At 30.9% G+C, this 21,528-nt stretch overlaps 1 protein-coding gene and 1 pseudogene across 1 annotated transcript; one reads left to right on the top strand and one right to left on the bottom strand.

Moving 5' to 3' along the window:
• Positions 1–8,892: 8,892 nt before the first annotated feature.
• On the top strand, positions 8,893–12,773 carry LOC133296959 (flavonol synthase/flavanone 3-hydroxylase-like). Its single transcript, XM_061496002.1, has 3 exons — positions 8,893–9,356; positions 12,110–12,437; positions 12,531–12,773. Exons 1-3 carry the CDS (start codon positions 8,893–8,895, stop codon positions 12,741–12,743), a joined length of 1,005 nt encoding a protein of 334 aa, XP_061351986.1. The 3' UTR covers positions 12,744–12,773.
• A 745-nt stretch (positions 12,774–13,518) lies between these two features.
• On the bottom strand, positions 13,519–14,842 carry LOC133296962 (fluoride export protein 1-like; annotated as a pseudogene).
• Between the last annotated feature and the right edge of the window lie 6,686 nt (positions 14,843–21,528).

Here is a 21,528-nt window from a genome sequence, read left to right as displayed (position 1 = left end):
CTCCAACCCTTCCGACAGCTATCCGTTCATAGAAGATCCACTACAAGAAAATTGGTTTTTAGAGGCAGTTATATGGGCATTTTGAGGCGGTTCAAACCGCCTCTAAATGCTTGGATCGGCGGTTCATAAACCGCCTCGTTTACCACCGTCGCGAGGCAAAATACGGCAGTTTTCAGAAACCGCTGGAATAACCACCTCTACATGACAATCTGAGGCGGTTATTCTAACTGCCTTCAAAACATATTCTGAGGTGATTATTTTAACCGCCTCCAAAAGATAATCTGAGGCGGTTATTTTAACCGCCTCCAAAAGATAATCTGAGGCGGTTATTTTAACCGCCTCCAAAAGATAATCTGAGGCGGTTATATAGCTGCCTCCAAATAGTTAAAATTATATAAATTTTTAATTTTTAATATTAAAATTGTTACTTTTAAAAGTTAATATAATTTTTATTTTTAAATTTTTTATTTTTAATATTATTTTCGATAGTGATTAGTTAATATAATATAATTGTTATTAGTTGAATATAAATAACTTATTGAATTTTGTATATGTGTGTGTTAGTGTGGGTTGTTATATAGAAGGGAATGGAGAAAGAGGAACAAGTGACATCCAATGTGAGACTTCAAAGTGAAGGTGAGATGGGTTTTTTTCAATGTGCAACAGTCATCTTTAGAAATTTATATATAAAACTAGATAATTCAACTTAAAAATCCGAACGGTTATATTAAAGTATTACAAGAGAAGAACACACTAACCAAATTTGAGGACGATCCAACGGCTGAACAAAAAGATTTTCCTCTTTGAATATCATTGTCCGATAGATCATGAACCGCCTCTAAATATGCTTTGGAGGCAGTTATTTTAACCACCTTTAATGTATATTTTGAGGCGGTTGACGTGCAACCGCCTCCAAATGTATATGTCATTATTTTAAAAACTTTTAATTGCTCCCTTTTGAGGCGGTTACATTGAAATCGCCTCTAATTGCAACATTTATAGGCGATTATATCTCAACCGCCTCTAAATGGTCAATGGGGGCGGTTATTTTAACAGCGTCTAATATACATTTGGAGGTGGTTATGGTTTAACCGCCTCTAAAGGGAGAAATTAGAGGCGGTTTCAATGTAAGATTGGATCGCCTCTAATATACATTTGGAGGCGGTTTAACGTCAACCGCTTCAAATAAATTAAACCGCCGGAAGTTCCACCTCTATGTATCAATTGGAGGCGGTTTAAGTGAAACCGCCTCGAATAAACAGCCTCCAAATACCAGTTTTATTTTAGTGATCTTGCCACAAATATGGTAGGACTCATCGTATCACTCTCTTGGTAAAACCAAATATATGATTTATGTATAGAAAATCATATATTTGAGAGGCACCTCAACATGCATGCAGATTGGAGCATGAAACGAATTACTTTCAATTATTTTACTATCACACCCTCCAATTATTTGAAGTTATTTTATGAAAGTTTATACAAGCACTTGGTCACCAGTAGAGGCAACCAAAGAATCTTGAATAGATTTGAACTAATTGAACTTATCATTTGACATTATTCTTTGAGATCTATGGAAATTGCAGGTTTCACAGAACAAGCGAGATATGAGCCTCGTCTACAACCTACTAAAAGAACCTAAAGCTCTTAACCTTAGGTTTTAAGACACTTAAGGGTAACGTCTAAGAGGCTAAAAATTCAAGTGCGAAGAAGTCATAAAGAAGGTAAAATCTTAACTGGTTAAAACTTTCATTGCGCGAAGCAGAAAAGAAAAGTAAAATCTTAACTGGTTAAAACTTCCAGTGCACGAAGCAGAAAAGGAAGGTAAAATCTTAACTGGTTAAAGCTTTCAGAGTGTAAAGAAGAAAAGGAAGGTAAAATCTTAAACCGGTTAAAACTTCCATGGCGCGAGAAGCAAAAGGGCCTCACACAAGCAACATCACATTCAAAATTTTCAAGATATCCCTCGCGTCGACTTCACAACAAAAGGTATATGAATTATATATGTAAAATGCAGGCACGAGTATTATTGTGAAGCCATCAAGCACCAGGAAAATACAGACTATGGTAAAAGCACAATGAAATGAAAGAATGACACACGAACACATCATTCCGCAAACTTATATATCTTGTTACTCATGCCTTCAACATAAGCAAAAAGCTGGGGGGCTTATGATCTGAAATATTATAATCAGAATATTATACAGGCCCGTGTTAAAGGCCTTCACCATTAAGCAAGGTTTCTGAGTCAACAAAGGCTACTGTAATCATGGCTACATCACAGCAAACTACAACTTCACGACCGCTAACTTCTGCAGCAACCTAACAACCAATAGAAGGGACTTGCCTCCACAACATGCATTCAGCATAAAGAAAGGTCATCTCCCAAGCTGGTCACCTCCCAGCTATAAATACCAATGTGCTAAATCAAGGTACATATCTTCTTCTACATAATAAAACCTGCATGAACCAAAACTGACTTGAGCATCGGAGTGTCTTGCAGGTACACCCCACCTTGTTCCATTAAAGATGCATGGGTTAAAGCTACTCCAACTCAAAACAGTTCAAGCTTATTTGTGCAGAGGAAGATTACAAGGTTAGCTAACCCATACAGAAATGGTTCCGATTATGGGAATGGTACATGTCGGAATTTATATTGTAATGAATTTATATAAAGTAATACATATATATTTGTTAAAATATAATTACAATTATTTGAAAAGCCAATAATTGAAAGTTGAAATTATTTTTAATGTAGTTTTTCTTTTTATTATTCAGTTTGTCTTAATAATATTAATTAAAAATAATTCTCGATATTAAATTTTTAATAATATTTAATTATCTAAATATCTTGGATATATCATCAATGTAAAATATTATTATAATTCGTGTACGAGAAATTAAATGTAATAAGTTATCTAGATTATAATGTTAAATAGTAATAAAAAATTTATAGAAAAATACAATTGAAAATAGTGTTACGATGACCTCCAAAATTCGCATAGCAATACTCATTTTCTTTCCCCATGAAATCTCTTTTTAAGCTTTTTGCGCCATTTTAGTAACCAAGTTGTAGGTATAAAATACTATTAAAAATTTAGAAAAAAAAAACATAATTAAAAAGAGATAAATATTATTAGATACAATCAATTCTATAGATGTCAAATAAAATATTATTAGATGTAATCAATTAATGAATGAATTAAAAGCAATCACTACACCAAAAAAAAATAAAACCAATCAAATAATTAAAGGTAAAGGACAAATTAATGTACCATTAGCTCAAAAACCGTTGGTTAGCCATCTTTGTCTTCTTTTTCTGTTAGGTAAAATAAATGTACCATTAAGGCATTAACTTTAAAATATTTGGACAGCCATCTTTTTCTTTCTTTTTCTGTCCGTAAGGTAAAGGGCATATTCCTCAGTTGCCCTTGAGGGGGCGTTTGGTTGAGGAGAATTTTTTTGAATACTAGGAAAATGTAATTGATAGGGAAATGGTTAGAAATTGAGTTTGGTAGGAAAATGTAAAAAAAGTTGTTTGGTTGAAAAAAAATTTACTGGACAAATTAGGTAAGATTTATAAAGTCTATGTTTGGTATGAGGTAAAATATAGATGGAGAAATAAGTGACAATTACGAAAATATCCCTATTTTTAAAAAATTTTGAATCAACGTTTACCTTTTGTTTATTTTTTTTTACCAACCCCTCTAATATAAAAATTAAGGAAGTTGCTAGAGAAATATAATGTAAATATCCTTTACCTAAAAGTTTAATCTTAACAATGTTCCACATTTTCCAAACTTAGAAAGACGCATAATCAGTATCTTGTAAGCATCCATTGACATCAAACTTAGAAAGTTGCAGTGCGAGCGAATAAAGACTTACCAGAGAGTATATTTGGGATGATATGTTGTGGGCCCATGTGATATAGATGGGTTTCTTCAAAAAACCACCCCCTCCTTTGCTTTTCAAACAGTGCCGATGCATAGCTAAATGGGGGAATCGGTGGAATGATATGCATTGTGTTTCCCTGGGCATTGAGCAAAATCTCCTTCAACCAAACGCATGCTTCCCATAATCCTTGATTCATTTGCATGGGGTAATCCAAAAACCCCCTCAACCAAACACCACCTGATACATTTTGATCCTTTTAATAGAGTTGTTTGCTTGGATCTTTACGTTTCAAACTGATTTTTTTTTTTTTTTTTATTGTTGAGAAATATAGTCTCACATTGATTATATGGGCAATTAATGTGAAGTTTATAAGGCCTTGGACACTTCTACCTTCTGAACTAACTTTTGGGGTGGTGTATCTCAAAGTTCTTAACATTTATATACACACAAAACTGATACATGTTTTTTTTTTTTTAAGAAACACACCTCTGTGAACCTAAACAACGACAAAACAATAGCGGTGAAAAGAGTAAACCATAAAAAATGATGATAGGGCACTTAGTACATGAAAGTTGAGCATATATACATAACAGTGTGTGTTTGATATTCTTCCATTACCATATTATTTCTGGAGGAAAATATTTTTGGTATATCAAATATATATATCAAGCCCTCGGTATATTTTTTATTAAATATAAAATAAAAAAAATTATATTATCCTTACCTTTATGATTATTTCTTTTTATATTCTCTTTTTTCTAATTTTAGGAAAGGAAGTATTTACTCTCTGAGTACTGAAAATATACTTTTTTAGGAAAAGTTTATGCTTGAGTCCTATCAACATATGTGACAAGACTACTCGCGTTAAATCAATTGACACCACATGGCTAATCGCGTAACCACATGCTAAGTAAATTAATGGATTTCTATCCTATGGTTAAAATTTAATTAAAATAATAGATATATACTAATTATAATTATTATTTAATTATTTAATTACTACTTCATTATTTTCTTAATTATGGGGCCTAAATTATAATCAATATTTAATCATTTCTATACGAATTCAAAGTTTCATAATTCAGCTTCCCAAAAAAAAATTCACAAATTATATTTATTATTTAGCCTAAACACTAATTGTAATTACTAAGTAATTATTGCATTACTAATTAATTTTTTTAGTAAATGGTTTTCTATCCTAGGTTTATATTTAATTAAAATAATAATTATATACTAATTATAATTAATATTTTTTTATTTAATTATTATTTCATTATTTTCTTAATTATGTTTTCTAAATTATAATTAATATTTAATCATATCTATTCTAATTCTAAGTTTCATAATTCAGTTTTCTAAAAAAACTACAAAAATTTCATAAATTATATTTAATATTTACCTAAACATGAATTATAATTACTAAGTGATTATTGCATTACTAATTAATTTTTTAGTAGATATTTTTCTATCCTAGGGTTAATATTTTTCTATAGTAGGGTTAGTATTAACTAAATATAAATTAGTAAATAAATTGTTAATATTTTTCTATCCTAGGGTTTGTATTAACTAAATATAAATTAGTAAATAAATTACTATTAATTACAATTATTACTATTAACCTTAGGATAGAAAAATATTTACTAAAAAAATTAATTTGTAATGCAATAATTACTTAGTAATTATAATTCATGTTTAGGCTAAATAATAAATATAATAATATGAAATTTTTGTATTTTTTTAAAAAACTGAATTATGAAACTTTGAATTAGAATAGAAATGATTAAATATTAATTATAATTTAGAAAACATAATTAAAAAAATAATGAAGTAGTAATTAAATAAAAACTAATTATAATTAGTATATAATTATTATTTTAATTAAATATTAACCTAGGATAGAAATCCATTTACTAAGAAAATTAATTAGTAATGCAATAATTATAATTAGTATTTAGGCTAAATAATAAATACAATTTACGAAAAAAAAATTGCAAAAACTGAATTATGAAACTTTGAATTAGTATAGAAATGATTAAATATTAATTATAATTTAGCCCCATAATTAAGAAAATAATGAAGTAGAAATTAAATAATCAAATATTAATTATAATTAGTGTGTATTTATTATTTTAATTAAATATTAACCATGGAATAGAAAATCATTTACTAAACATGTGATGACGCGATTAATCACGTGACGTCAATTGATTTAACGCGAGTAGTCTTGTCACAATGGACGTGGATCCAAGTCACATCATATTTGTTGATGAGACTAAAAGCGTCATAATATTTTACACGTTTGACTGCTGTGGTCAAACTTTTCAAACGTGTTTTCAATATGAGAAATTTTTGTAAAAATTTAATAGTACGGTACTTTTTTGCCGTCAAGATGAACATGTAGGTGGTGCTTGTCACTTCTTACGAACTACCTATGGTCTGCTACAAAAACAAACTACCTATTGTCCGTGCAAAGTGCATGTTAATAAAAATATTAAACTATTCACATCGTGAAAAGCATGCACCTAAAATAAAAAATAGGAAACGAAAAGAAGATGTAGGCTTTAGCTCAGTGAATAAATTATTTATATTCACTCTTAAAATAAAATTATTTTAAATTAAAAGATTAAAAATTATAAAAATAAATACTGGATATTATAATCTTGAAAAAGTTATAATTACAAAAATACATTGATTTATGTCTAAAACAACGTCGTTTTGAGTACAGTAAAAAGAATTCATTTGTATTTATTTTATTAGATATAAATAATTTTTTTTCTAAATTAGCTATTAAATATTATTCTAAAATACATATATATATATATATGTAAATTATTATTTTTAAAATAAATCAGCTAAAATCTAAACCAAAGCAAGTATTAATTGTGGCGCTATCATTTCTTTGAGCGAACTCCTTTCTAATATGCATCATGGCTGAGTTTAAGTTAAGTTGTTCATTTGGTTTATATTTTAATATAATTAATTTTAATATAATAGATATTAAAGCATAAATTTTAAAATATTGATATGAAAAAAATTATTTGCATGTAAAAATAGTGTTTAATTTGAAAGTTAAATTGAATGAATTGATTTTGTTTAAATGGTATAAAATATGAAAGTTATTAAACCAACCTTCATTGTTGGATATACACCCGATATGGTTTCCCATCGGTGCAACATCTCGTGGGACACCGTGATGTGAGAAAAGAAAATGTTGAGAAGGGTAAGAGTGGAATATGAGTCATGACGATGGCAAAATCATAGAACAAATATAGAATTAATTTATTTCCACCGCTAACATGTGTTTTGCCAATGTATTGGATAGTCAAACAATAATGAAAAAAAAAAAGTATTTCGTTGAGTAAACAAATGCTTGACATGCTTAAAATCTAAACGAGAAAAACACTTGGCTACATGCAGGGATGGATAAGTGAAGCCATTGTTAAGGACTTAGGTTAAGAAAAACTTCCCTTAAAGTTCATTATTTTAAGAAAAATCACGTACTGAGTGAAAATTCTTCTATCCGTTCATTACTTACATGCGGGCACTGAAATTTTTATCGGTGGTAGGTAGCGAGTATACGATGAACCATTTTTGGGCAATGGATATATTCATATCTTAGAAAGCATTAATCTGAACCCTTTAAAATGGAGTTTCTAGAATGTACCTCACCGACCTGCATCAGTGGCAAAACTAGAACCACCCATCTCAGCTACTTCCAAAATATAACTTTTATATCACACGGCACACCAGTTGAGATATTGCATAATGCAATTAAATGCGATTGTTGTTGCGTATAAGTATATTCGCTTATACATTTAGTTTTGTTATTTTTACACCATAACGTTTTACGACATTTTTTATTATAAAAAAGTGCTACATATATTTTTTTTTTAAATTAAAATTTTACGTTAAATATTATAAAATTAAAAAAACAAAAGTTACAAATACAATAGAAGAAATTACATATTAAGTAATGAAAATTATAAACTCATAAAAAGACATAAAATTTTATTACTAAATATGCAATCATAAAAAAGATAGTACAATAATTTAAAAAATGAATATCAAAATCAACTCCTAAATTCATAACTTTTATATTTGAGAAAATAAATAAATAAAGATAGTGGGTTGAAATGTATAATTTTTTAATTTTATTATTACAAAAATATATAATAAAAATATTAACAATCTTATTGTGTGTGTGTAAATATATATATATATAGGGAAATGTGTTTCTCATGTTGCATGAGACAAATTATCTCATGCAACACACAAAAAAGTGGGTGGGACCATCTTTTTCCTTTCTCTCTCTTCTTCAAGGTGGGTCCTACTCACTTTTTTGTGTGTTGCATATGAAAAAAATCAAACTCACACATATATATATATATATGAGGTAGGATCCTTTGACACCTCGTCTAAGAGCCGTTAGATAAAAAAAGATCAATGACTCTGATTTGTAAACATGTGACATCATTGATTTTTTTTTTTTATCCAGCGGCTCTCAAATGAAGTGTCAAATTTAAAATTTGACACGGTGTCAAAGGATCCTACTTCTATATATATATAGGTAGGATTCTTTGACACTATTGATCTTTTTTTATCTAACGACTATCAGATGAGGTGTCAAATTTTAAATTTGACACTGGTATCAAATGATTCTGTCTCATATATATATATATATATATATATATATATATATATATGCAACGCGTTTTGATGGAGAAAAATGGTTCCACGTATATGCAATGAGCAACCCGATAAATTGCATTGATTGCAACCACATTTCACTAATAAGAAGCAAAGGAATGTTAACTCATACATTTAGTGCTCATTAATGCAACATTGTTTTTTTCTTTTTTCTTTTTTTTTTTGTAATAACATTGTTTTTTCTTTCGTAGGTAGAGAGTGATTTCTTATTATAAATTTAAGACTCAAGAAATCTTCATTTCACAAAAGATCCTTTAAGGTGGGGTTAAGAAAACAGCTAGCAACAAAAAAATGGAGGTGCTAAGGGTGCAAACCATAGCTTCCGAGTCCAAAGATGCTGTTATCCCGGCCATGTTTGTTAGGCCAGAGACAGAGCAACCAGGAATCACAACCGTTCATGGTGTGAAACTTGGGGTTCCCATTATTGATTTCAGTAATCCAGATGAAGGAAAAGTCATGCGTGAGATTATGGAGGCAAGTAGGGATTGGGGAATGTTCCAAATTGTGAACCATGAGATACCTAGCCAAGTTATAAGCAAATTGCAAACTGTAGGTAAAGAGTTCTTTGACCTACCACAAGAAGAAAAAGAACTATATGCTAAGCCTGCAGGGTCTGATTCTATACAAGGTTATGGCACAAAGCTTCAGAAAGAGGTGAATGGCAAGAAAGGCTGGGTGGACCATTTATTCCACATTATATGGCCACCTTCTTCCATTGACTACCGTTTCTGGCCTAAGAATCCTCCTTCTTACAGGTTAGTTTGATGAATATTAATGTCATTTGTCTTCTTCTTCTTAGAAACCTTCCTATTTTGACGTTCATACAATGCATAGTCTCATGACCATCGCCATTTTTTGGTCGAAGCATGATATGATATTCATTGTGTCATCAGTTTTGTTTCTTTTCCATCATTGCTTCTATTCAATATTGTGTTATTTATAGGGGGGGTTGACACAACCTGAAGCGATTTTTTTTACCCATTTTGATATAAAATAAAGTTTAAATAAAATGAATAAATAGATAATCGCATTTTTTGTTATGAGATATAATAAACTCATTCATCTATAGCTCCTCCTGTTTACAAAAAAAAATAAATCTATAGCTCCTCCTAGTGGCAAAAGCTTCCAGAGAATTGGTTGTGTGACATGATATTAGAGTCTATCACTAAGTGGTCACGCTTAAAACTCAGAAAAAAATAGAGTCCCGCACAAGGGGATATATTAAGAGATATAATAAAACTATTAATGTTTCTTTCTTTTTTCTTTTTTCTTTTTTCTTTTTTAGAAAAAACTATTAATGTTTCTCTTCCTCTTGACTTAAGATTTTAGGAGAGTTAATTGATTTACATTATTTATTTATTTATTGTAAGTAATTAGTTAAATCAATTTGACAAATGATTATTTAAGTTTGTAATTAATTATTTACTACTAAGGGTTTAATTTCAATAATTAGTTAAGAATGTATATCTTACCTTACCTTAGTGCTACCCTTATACATAGGGCAATAAATGTTGTCTTAAAAATAGCTGTATAAAAAAGCGTATGGCGATGAAGGATTTCGTTTGAGATCTCGTCCGTCGTAAACGCTACATGTTAGTGATGCATTGAGATTTGACAGATTTATAACATCCATGCATATTTAATTTTATGAAAAAAAAAGTGATGCGTGGTGGGCGCACCGGTGTTTCGTAGTTAGTGTCTGTAGAAATAAACGTCGGTCCCTCTATGTACAGGGAAATTAATTCGCGGGTCCCTCTCAGTCCTTTTCTCTCTCTCTCTCTCTACATTGCACCGATAGCATTATATATTTGCTTCTATGTATATGGTACTCGGATTTTGGTGTTAGTCCCTATGTAATTCCTTATCAGAAATATATAATTTTTTTTTTAATATTTCAATCGATTCATCGAGCTTCAGAACAAATCTTAAGATTAAGATTTTAAACTTCTTCCACGATATTAGAGAGAATCGAACATATACTCTCACTTTCACATGCTCAGTTCTATGCCGCCAACTAAACTATTATCATTTGATTTTGTTAGAAATACGAAAATTTCTTTAGTGATACAGATGCACTGGGTTTTCGATCTATTTTTCACTCACAATATGACATGTATCTTATTTTTTATTAAATTACTCTCTTACTTGATTTTAAAATAAATTATTTATTAATGATTTGACAAAAATAAGACACGTGGTACATTATAAGTGGAAGATGCACTGAAAATTCGGTGCATCCGTAGCACTAGACATTTGGTAGAAAAAACAAATTTATCCGGGAATTTCAATTTTTAAAAATATGATGAAAATATTCAGTTTATAATAATATCTGAAAATTAAAAATTTAAAAAAATTCAATTTTCCAGACATCCTAAAAAATACCAGCTACCAAACGCCCTCCTGAAATACAAATGGAAAGTTCAACATGAGTAAAGAGCTTAAAAAAATAGTTTGATTTTTAGTAAACTAATCTTAAATCATGTTATTTATCTTAATCGAATTATTATTATTGACAAATATTTTAAATAATATTATACATTTAAGCTAACGACTGTAGGGGTGTTCACGGTCTAGATTGGATCGGTTTTGGAAGCAAAAATCATCCGATCCAATTCCTTCGGTTTGATCATATAATCATCCATTCGATTTTGATTTTTTTTCAAATCCGATCCGATCCAATCCAATTTTTTTCGGTTTGGATTGGATCGGTTTTCGGTTTTTTAAAAATCCTAAAATTTATTTCATGATTATTGTGCAAATAACATCTTTTACATATATTTGCTTTGTAAATTTTTTTTTTGAAATACAAAAGCATTAGTAAACTATAATATAATTTTTTTTAAATTTTGGCAATGAGATATGAAGCTCTACAAAGATAAAATTTTGTTGATGAGATATGACTAGATTTTTTCTTGAGTTTAGTTGATGGGTTAATGAGTCTTGGATTTAGAAATTTTTAGGCTATGATTAGGGAAATACCCAAGTAGGTAGAGGGAAATTAATATTTTGGATCGGTTTGGATTGGATCGATTTTCATCAACCCATCCAAAAACCGATCCAATCCAATTAAAATTTGCGGTTTTTATTCGGTTATCGATTTTTCGATTTTCGGTTTATTTAGTCATTGGTTTTTCGGTTCGGTCACCACAGTTTGAATTGGTTTGGATCGGTTGATGAACACCCAACGGCCTGTATAATAATGCAGTCTCTCTTGTTTTTATTTATTTTTAATTGTAATAAACGGGGCTAACACCAAGACAGAGAAAACTAGACATGAAAGTGTGGGAGAATAAAGACCATACAATTGTTTACCGAAAAAAACAGACAATCACATAACAAAGTCAACAACAGGTTGATAGGGGTGGGGACTCGAGGGTCCAAAATGATTAGGCTGATGGCAAAAAAATCTTCTAAAATATGATAAATCAGCTTAGAGGTTTAGTTAAGTTATATAACTTGAGAACTCAAATGAGGTTTGAATAATAATTAACACATGATTTTCTTACAGGGAGGTCAATGAGGAATACGCCAAGTACCTACGTGGGGTTGCAGACAAACTGTTCAAAAGTATGTCAATAGGGCTAGGACTTGAAGAACATGAGTTAAAGGAGGCTGCAGGTGGAGACGAAATGATTCACCGTTTGAAAATCAACTATTACCCACCTTGTCCATGTCCTGATGTCGTCCTTGGTGTACCACAGCACACAGACATGTCCAACGTGACAATTTTGGTGCCCAATGAGGTGCAGGGTCTTCAAGCCTCTAGGGATGGTCACTGGTACGATGTTAAGTATGTCCCAAATGCCCTCGTTATTCACATTGGCGACCAAATGGAGGTATGCACATATCTTATGTTAATATTGTTTATTATAAATTTTGGATGAGCAAAAATAATGATATTTATTTATTTTATGGTTATATATATATAGATATTGAGCAATGGGAAATATAAGGCGGTGTTGCACAGAACAACTGTGAACAAAGACCAGACAAGAATGTCGTGGCCAGTGTTCATAGAGCCGCAACCACATCACGAAGTTGGTCCTCACCCAAAGTTGGTTAACCAAGACAATCCACCTAAATACAAGACCAAGAAATATAAGGATTATGCTTACTGTAAGCTCAATAAGATCCCTCAATAAATGAAGCGTGCTGGTTGGTTAATTTATTAAATGAAAATGTTCCTTGTACTAAGGAAAATAAGATCTCTATCTAATGTGGTATTTTTATTTTTAATTATCTGAGAGTCAACTGCTTTTCCTGTTTTGTTATTGTACAATTTCACAAGTTATTTTACTCGTGAATTATGTAAGTTATTTTAAATTGGACATCTATAAATATAAGTTTTTATCTAACTAATGCATGCTCCAGTCTAAGATCATCACCATTCATTTTAGGCATATTCACATAAATTTAGGTATACCAGCTTAAAGTTTGAGATCTTGCTGGAGCATGCATTAATTGTTGCTGCAAGAGGAAGACTAATAAGAAAACAGAACATAACTCCATTACCTTATTTGGCAGTTAAATTATAAAAGAATGAAACCAAACTCACGTAACTAACTCCACTATTATTTTTATTTCACGCCATTCCACCTCAATTATTTGGGTCTTCAAGAGGAATAGAAGGATAATAACTCACATTAAGTTCCTTTACCTTCTAATTTTAAACTCCCAAATAAAGAAAATTGTTATCTTTCTAATCCCCTCATTTCCTTTTTCGATGATTTAGGCCAAACATCACTACAACCGATAGCACCAGGCTCAGTTTCTATGATTAGGTTTTTGTAACATCATCAACAGTTATCAAAGATCTATCAGCTCTAAAACTCTCTTCACACCTCCATCTCTCTCTTGATAGATACTAATTGAGAATAGTAAATAAATTACTGTCTCTGTGAGCTGCTCAGTCTATGTTTCATGTAAAATTATAGGAGGAACTTCAACCATGTAAAATGTCAAAACAAGATTGCCTTCTATGCCTTACTTGCACTCGCTACTTGTCAAATCCTTTTGTCCAAACAGGCACACGGTATATTAAGATTCCAGCAGAGAATGAGACACATATTGTAATCATAGCATAGGCATAACTGCATAAGCTCTCCAAGGATTCATGTTTTCTCTCATTGCATTGAATTCTGCAGCAAAAGTAGAGACAGTACTCAGACAACCCATCAGACCAAACTGTGATCCTGCTACAACAGTATCACAATTCCTGGTGTTGACCTGCATCAAACAGTAAATCCTCATCATGACCTCCAAATGTGATGCAAATTCTCTTTATTTTGTAATTGGGAATTTGGGATAGGAATTAAGATATATTATGGTATTTAGTACAAATAGAAGTTGAAAGAGAAAATTCAATTACTCAAAAATCTCATTCTCAAATTTAAATCTGATCCTATGATTACTGGCTTAGAGATGAAGTAATGACAAGAATGAAGTTGTAGAAACTTACTGCTTTTTGCACAGTAGAAAGTGCAGCCATAACACTAGCAGCACATAAATTGGCAATAAGAGTCCCAAATGGAATCCATTTAAACAACCCTGTCCTTCCTAATCCACGTCCATTGAGCCGTGCTTAGAACCATCTAGTCCACTCGCCAAGAGGTCCTACCATGCAAGCAAACTATAAATGAGCAGCACTACCACCATGCTTGAACTCAGCTTTTACCAAAGCTCCACTGATACCCCATAACAAGCCTAACAACACCAACAGCACCACCATAACTCCCAATTGACGGGTATAGCTGTCAACCTTAAAGTTGATCTTAGAGCAACCACTTCCTGAACTCATATTCAGCTTGTTGATAAGCCACCTAAAACCCTTGGCTATCTCAACCCCAAATATGATTAAAAAGGCAACAAGAAACAAGCCTGAAAATTTCCAATTGTTGAATATTTCATATCAATTGAGACATATATACCAGCAAAAAAACACTCTTTAAATGCGCTTATTTACCTATTAGAAATCCAAGAGCAGGGAAGAGCCAGTGTCCAGAAACACTGAGGTCTACCATTTTCGGATTCCAACCGCTAAAAGTTGTAAGACTCCCTAAGTAACCAGTTGTTATTGCTATGGCTAGATGATCTGACACACGAGATATGTCTGCTTTGAATACAACTCTGAACCATCCCATCAAAAAAGAACCAACCTGGAAGAATATGTAGAATACTTGCATCAGCACATGTTAGCTACTCAGCTTCCTGATGAATGAAATTTAGCATTCTAGAGTTCATTATTCGGTGCTTAGTTGTGCAACAATAGCGCTAGAATGCGGCTTAGTCATTGTTGAAAACGCCATAATTTGTATCTTATTGGCACTATTGTTCTTTTCTTCTTTTCTCCCTAGCAAAAGCCTACCAAGTTTTATGGCATCTATCCGGAGTTATATTCTTTATCAAACAATTTTGAACCTATGAATATGTATCCCAGAGTAGAAAGTTAACTATGAACCTATGAATATGAAGAGAACTCACTGGCTTTGTGTGTTCAGAAACCACTACTGCATTGGTTGAAAGAGGAGACGAGAGTTCAGGTGGTTCGGTGTTGTATTCAAAGCAGACATATCTCTTGTGTCAGACCATCTAGCCATAGCAGAATTATATGATAGAAGGCCTAACAGAGACGTCATGATTAGAGAAGGGAACGCATGGCTGCCAATTATGCTCATCTTGTATAGAAACAACAGCTCCATTCTCTGACCTGTGATCAAATGACAAACTGAAACTGCTTCTCTCACTGTACCTTCTACTTGGAAGAGCTCGATCACCAACGTCTCCAGCCTCAGAAACACACTCTCACCATCATTATCTATCTGACATGATATGTTCAATGAATGCCTTCTGAGTGAAGAACCAACACTTCTCGTTTGCTCCATGTGAACACAAAGGGTATCGCATGACTTGTTTCTGCCTAATTACCACCAAAAACAGCATTGGAAACCCCACCAAATATCATTATGACTCATGCATCTGCTAGCCATGCCGACTTTTTTTTTCTTCTATTTTTAGATGGTAGGATCAAGATGATTCCAAGATGAATAAATTATTTGATAAGTTTGATGATTGATTCTCAACTAATCCACTTTCAGAAAACCATCAATTTTGATGATTCAATGTCTAACTAATCAGAAAAATCCAATGCAAAAACCGAAACTTCAAAAGCATAAGAAAACAAATAAATCAGAAATTCACATTAAAAAAAAAAAAAAAATCTTGTTACTGTAAATTCTATGTCCAAATATAAACATTATTACACTTGGTTAGTATAACAAAATTTAGTTGAAACTTGAAAGCGGTTAATAAATTATGGGTTCGCTTTTTCTATAATCAAGGTAGATAACTTATCTATGTTGAGATCAAAATGACATCGTTTTGAGACGAAAATTAAGGTATTTTAGTAATTATAATTTATTTCAGGATTACAATGGTCTTTTTTATTACAATTTTTTAATTTTTCAATCCAAAACGACGTTATTTTGAGAGCGGATGTAGATAACTTATTTACGTCCCCTAGAAATATTAAAGCCATATTTGTCATTCATTTTTTAACCTTCTACCAAGAATCAAAGAGTGCATCAAATAATGGGCAAATATAGAATGAGGTAGGATATTTTTACTACCAAAATTTTGTACTACGAACTTACTACTTATCTAATTATTATTGAATCAAAGAGAGAGAATGCCAAAAAAAATTTGTTAAAAGAGAAGATGTTGATCCAATGGTGATTAGATAAGTAGTGAGTTGGTAGTAAAAAATTTTGGTAGTAAGAATATCCCTCCTCATATAGAATTACCTCAATCCATTCTTAAATAAATAATCACACTAATAAAAATAATAAAAACAGAAAAACATAAACATAGGTAATAACAGATTCAGTAGTTGTCAAATGGTTTAAATAAACAAAATAATTGAAGGATATTTTCTGGCATCTAAACCAAGGAAAATAGACACTAAAAATTTATAAAGCACAAAATGGAATATAAAATTAGATACTCACAACCAACAGTACGCATTTCACCTTCTTGTCTCACCAAATTCTCTTTCGAAATGGAGATGCTGCCTGGGTCATACAATCCATTCCAAACCACAAAACAATTATTTCTATGAACCCACTTCGTACAACCTACCAGTAAATCCAAAAATCCTCGAAATGAACCCTATGTTTGGTCCTAAAACCCAACCTACCAGCAAACCTAGATTAGTTCCTATCCTATCCAAGTATGAGCGTTATGATTAAGGAAAACTTACCTCAAGAAATAAGCGAAGGGAATGGATATTTCTTGGGTGTGCCATTGTTTCCCCCCAACTGCTGTGCGGCTACCAAACGCCATTGTTCAACTGTTTCAGAACCCGAGGCTTGAGTAAAACAAACTTGAGTAACAAGCAAGAAGGGAAAGCCTTTCTCGGAGACATAATGTACTGTTAGCTGAAAACATGGGATGAACCGTTGATTTGAGTCGTTGCCTTCCTCTTGTCAATAAACTTTCTGCTTTACATTTCTTATGCACACTCAAACAAAAGTAGAAGCACCGATGGATGAGTAGGTGCAGTATAAAAACTTCATTACCCATAAACTTTTAGAAAGTTTATCCACTCACACAGAATTTGTAATTTTTACCCAAATGTGATTTTACATATATACATTTTTTTTCTTTCAAATTTTAGGGGCGATGCTAGCTCCCTTAATTTTCCCTGTAACTAATCCGACTGTTAAAAACTAACAAAGGCAATAAAAAAAAAATTGTTACTAACCTATTTTATTAAATGAGAATATTCTTATTATTAAAAAAAATCAGTACCTATTTAATCATTATTGAATCAGTATTTTCTTTTTCTCTTCATAAGTTTTTCATTATTTTTTTTTTCAGAAACTTTTTAGTATTTTCCCTTTAAACCAATGATTTATTAGATAAGTTCAATTTTTTTGATAGTACAAAACATTTTATTATACCAAATTTTTTTTTTAAATATAGATCAGACTATAGACTTATACTTTACATCTATACAAGTTAATAGACCATGATAAATCTATAATATTTTATACAAATCTAATTTATTTAAGCAAAAGTAGTCTAACCATTTATTTACATCCGTACCTGTAACCAAAGAGAATGGTCTTGATTTATAACTCTATTGATTTGATAAACCAATGAAACGGTGTTCAGCTCAACAGACCTTTCTTTTCGTCAGCCATGACAAATGGATTACAAAGATAAACATATAAAACATATAAAAAAATAAAAATTATATTTATAATTTTTTTTTTTTTTTTTTGGAGTTACCCAATCCTAATTATCTCTTTGAAACGAGTTGGCTCTCTCCGGTATCCCCACGAGCTTCAACTCTTTGAGCCGGCTATGGGACTAATCCGGAGTGCGGAGGAGCAGTGATGGCTAAAGGTTCAGCCCCCTCCCCAAGAATGCATTCAGCGAGAATCGAACACATATCCAACCCCACTAACTCAGCGCCAAGTTACCAACTGAGCTGCACCCATTGGGTATATTTATAATCTCTTTTTGTTTACTATATTTTACAACTAAATTTAAATTGTTAATTTTAATCAATTTGATGATTATGATTTATTAAATCACATTTATTAATTAATTATTAATTTTTAATAAATTATAACTATCAAATTCATAAAGTTAATAATTAAAATTTAATTATCAACGTTGTACTAACTATGAAGTTGGGAGCAAATTTTGGTGTTACATGATTACGTATTCCTTTACTAAAAATAGAAAATTGTGATGGTTTAGGAGAAAATAATCATACAAAGAAGGATAAAATGGTAAAAAAAATATTATGTTGTCCAAATTGAGTAAATAATGCACTGAGTTTTCGATACTCCTATAGTACTGAAGATATTTCCGTGATGTTGGATTTGCTTGACGTATTTTAAAAAGATATTAAACGATTCTTTTTATGAAGAAAAAGAGTGAATGATCTAAAATTAAGAGTAAATACATTTTTAAGTTCTTAACAAAAAATACGGAATCTATTTTAATTTTTTTGGGAAAAAAAATCGAATTATGATTTCTCTAAAATTTCAGTTTTGTGAAATTATGGTACCTCAAAAATTTAAAGAAGACTCACATTAGTCCCTTAAAATGGACTAATATAAATATTTTTTAAGGAATTAAAATGGACTCCGTATTTTTTTATAAGGATGTTAAGGACTCAAAAGAATATTTACTCTAAAATTAAATAAACTTGATACACTGAGGGTCGTTCGCTAGTGGAGATTTTTTTTTCTTCCTAGCCATCATGATTCCACGAATATATGAAAAGTGAATTTTATGGGATATAAGCAAAAACTGTTTGGTATGATAAAATATTATCCGAAATATTGACTAAATTTTTTCGATTATATGTTTAGTTTATGGGTTCGCTTTTTCTGCAGTTACTGCAGATAAATTATCTGCAATAAGTCCAATACGACGTCGTTTTGAGACGAAAATCATGGTATTTTGTAATTTTAATTTATTTCAGGGTTATAATAGTCTTGATATTTTTAATTTTTTAAGATTTCAATATCAAAACGACATCGTTTTAGAAATAAATGCAGATAACTTATCTGCATTAACTGCAGAAACTTTTTCCCCTTAATTTATTGTCAAATAATAAATATACGGTGATTTTAAAAACTGTACTACATAAGACTTTGCGCTAGTGCTGCGAAGAGAAAATATTATTTGGCGCATGTGTCGTGATAGTTGTTGAATTGTTAAATCCATTTAAGAACATCGTGGATTCATAGTTCATTAGTTATTTGTAAATATTATTGTAAGACTTGAAAAAATATCTTAACTTAAAATTGCGTAACCTCTCATCCCTTTAATTAATTAATTTTTATTTTATTTTACAGAGACAATCATTTAAGAGTTTTATAGATCCAGTGTGATCTTAAAAATTGTACTAATGACGCTAGTGGTGTAGAAAGAAAATATTACTTGAAAACTTTGTGCTAGTGTTGCGGGAGAAAATATTGTTTGGCCCGTCGTGATAGTTGTTAGATTATTAAATTCATTTAAGAATATCGTGGATTCATAGTTCGTTAGTTATTTGTAAATATTATTGTAAGATTTGGGAAAATATCTTACTTAAAATTGGGTAACCTCTCATCCCTTTAATTAATTAATTTTTATTTTATTTTACAGAGACAACCATTTAAGAGTTTTATAGATCCAAGGTGAATTATAAAAATATATTTATTGCGAGCAGTACTTACGCACAACACTGAAATATATATTGTTAGGTGTAAGGTCCAAAGTTATTTGTTTTTGTGCTGTAATTTTTTTTATTAATCTGAATTTTTAAATATACATGTAAAATATATGTGCAATTATTAATTTTTGTTAGAAATTATATAACTGATATTTTATTTAGTAAACAAAAAGAGTGCGCAAGACCAATTCAATTGCAAACTACTAGAGTTATGCGAAACGCATGTTGATACTTTATAACTTTGTACTGTCAAATACTGCCGACATAACCATCTTCTTGTTGTTTATTTTTCTTTAAAATAGATATGGGTTGATTATCAGACATATCCAAATTATTTAATAAATAGATATCCAAAATTAAAATTAAAAAAAAAAAAAAACACTTTTTTTACCTGGTTTGATTCAGTTTTTAAAATGTTTTGAATTATTTGGACATTATGCACATCCAATCCCTAGTCCCAATGGTTGGTGTGGGTGAAAAAAAGAGGATCACGTGCTTACTAATTTCTAACAAATCTCAGTCCTTAGATTAAAGAGGATATATATATATATATATATATATATATATATATATATATATATATATATATATTATTAACACTTCCTCTCAAACTAAAAGCTTATTAAAATTGATTAAAAAAAAGCTTATTAAAATTTAAGGATGTTGCAAAAGAACCTTTTAAAAAAAAAAAAAAAAAACAAATATAGGATGTGAATAGAGTGATCGTGGGCTAACAGGGAACAATGACCAATTTGGCACCTTTTAAAAAAAATTCAAAATATCACGTAAGCAGTAAAATTTTCAAAAGTGTCACGCGTACAAGTTCGCTACATCAAGTAGCGAACTTTATTTGCTGATGTGGCATGTTTTTAGATTTAGTTCGCTACTCATAGTAGCGAACTACGTACAATGTCAGTCTGCTCTGAATATTATTGAAACACGTGTCAATCTCGTATAAGTTCGCTAGACTAGCTAGCGAACTAGGTGAGAAAAGTAGAATGAAAAAAACAATGTCATTAAATGTGCTCTGATGGGACACAATGTCATTCAACTTTGGATGAAACAAAAAGTTGAATGAAAAAAAGCTTTGGAAAAGAAAGAGAGAAAATGTAATTAATAGTGAATTTGTACATAGTTAGCTAGGGTGCATAGCGAACTAGGTGTTCTGAGACTGATATTTCACATAGTTCGCTATTATCAGTAGCGAACTAGGTCCAAAAACATGCCACATCAGCAAGCAAAGTTTGCTACTTACCGTAGCGAACTTGTACATGTGATATTTTGAAAAAATTTACTGTTCGCATATAATTTTGACAATTTTTATTTTGAACAATAACAGATTGATCACTGTTCTCGCTAATAGTTAAGGCAACAACAATGGTGCCACCCTAACATGATGATGATCATTAATTTATTATTAAAAATTATGGGAGATTGAGATTTTTACATTTTATAGGATGATGTTAAAATGAGATTTGAGAGCATTTTCCTCCTATGTTACACATAGGTCAATCGTATGATATCCATATATATGAACTTGCTGTTATTTGCTCTAGCTTAAGATTTAATGACGCGGTAAGCATAACTAAAACTTGAAAGTTATTGCCACATGTCACTCCTTGTCTTGATCAGCCTGCATGTCTGTTGTAATATGTGGAAGTGTATGAAAGTTAGAACCTTAATAAACTTGCAGT

The sequence above is a fragment of the Gastrolobium bilobum genome, unplaced genomic scaffold (genome assembly GCF_033153095.1).
Source record: "Gastrolobium bilobum isolate Gb01-03AN ecotype WA unplaced genomic scaffold, APGP_CSIRO_Gbil_v1 utg4065, whole genome shotgun sequence".
NCBI classification, from domain to species: domain Eukaryota; kingdom Viridiplantae; phylum Streptophyta; class Magnoliopsida; order Fabales; family Fabaceae; genus Gastrolobium; species Gastrolobium bilobum.
The sequence above is the reverse complement of the archived record's forward strand: the minus strand, read 5'-3'. Positions and strand labels throughout refer to the sequence as shown.

Coding starts and splice junctions, on each gene's coding strand:
- LOC133296959 (XM_061496002.1), top strand. CDS start 8,893: ATGGAGGTGCTAAGGGTGCAAACCATAGCTTCCGAGTCCAAAGATGCT. Junction 9,357..12,109: donor AAGAATCCTCCTTCTTACAG/GTTAGTTTGATG, acceptor ATTTTCTTACAG/GGAGGTCAATGAGGAATACG. Junction 12,438..12,530: donor ACATTGGCGACCAAATGGAG/GTATGCACATAT, acceptor ATATATATATAG/ATATTGAGCAATGGGAAATA.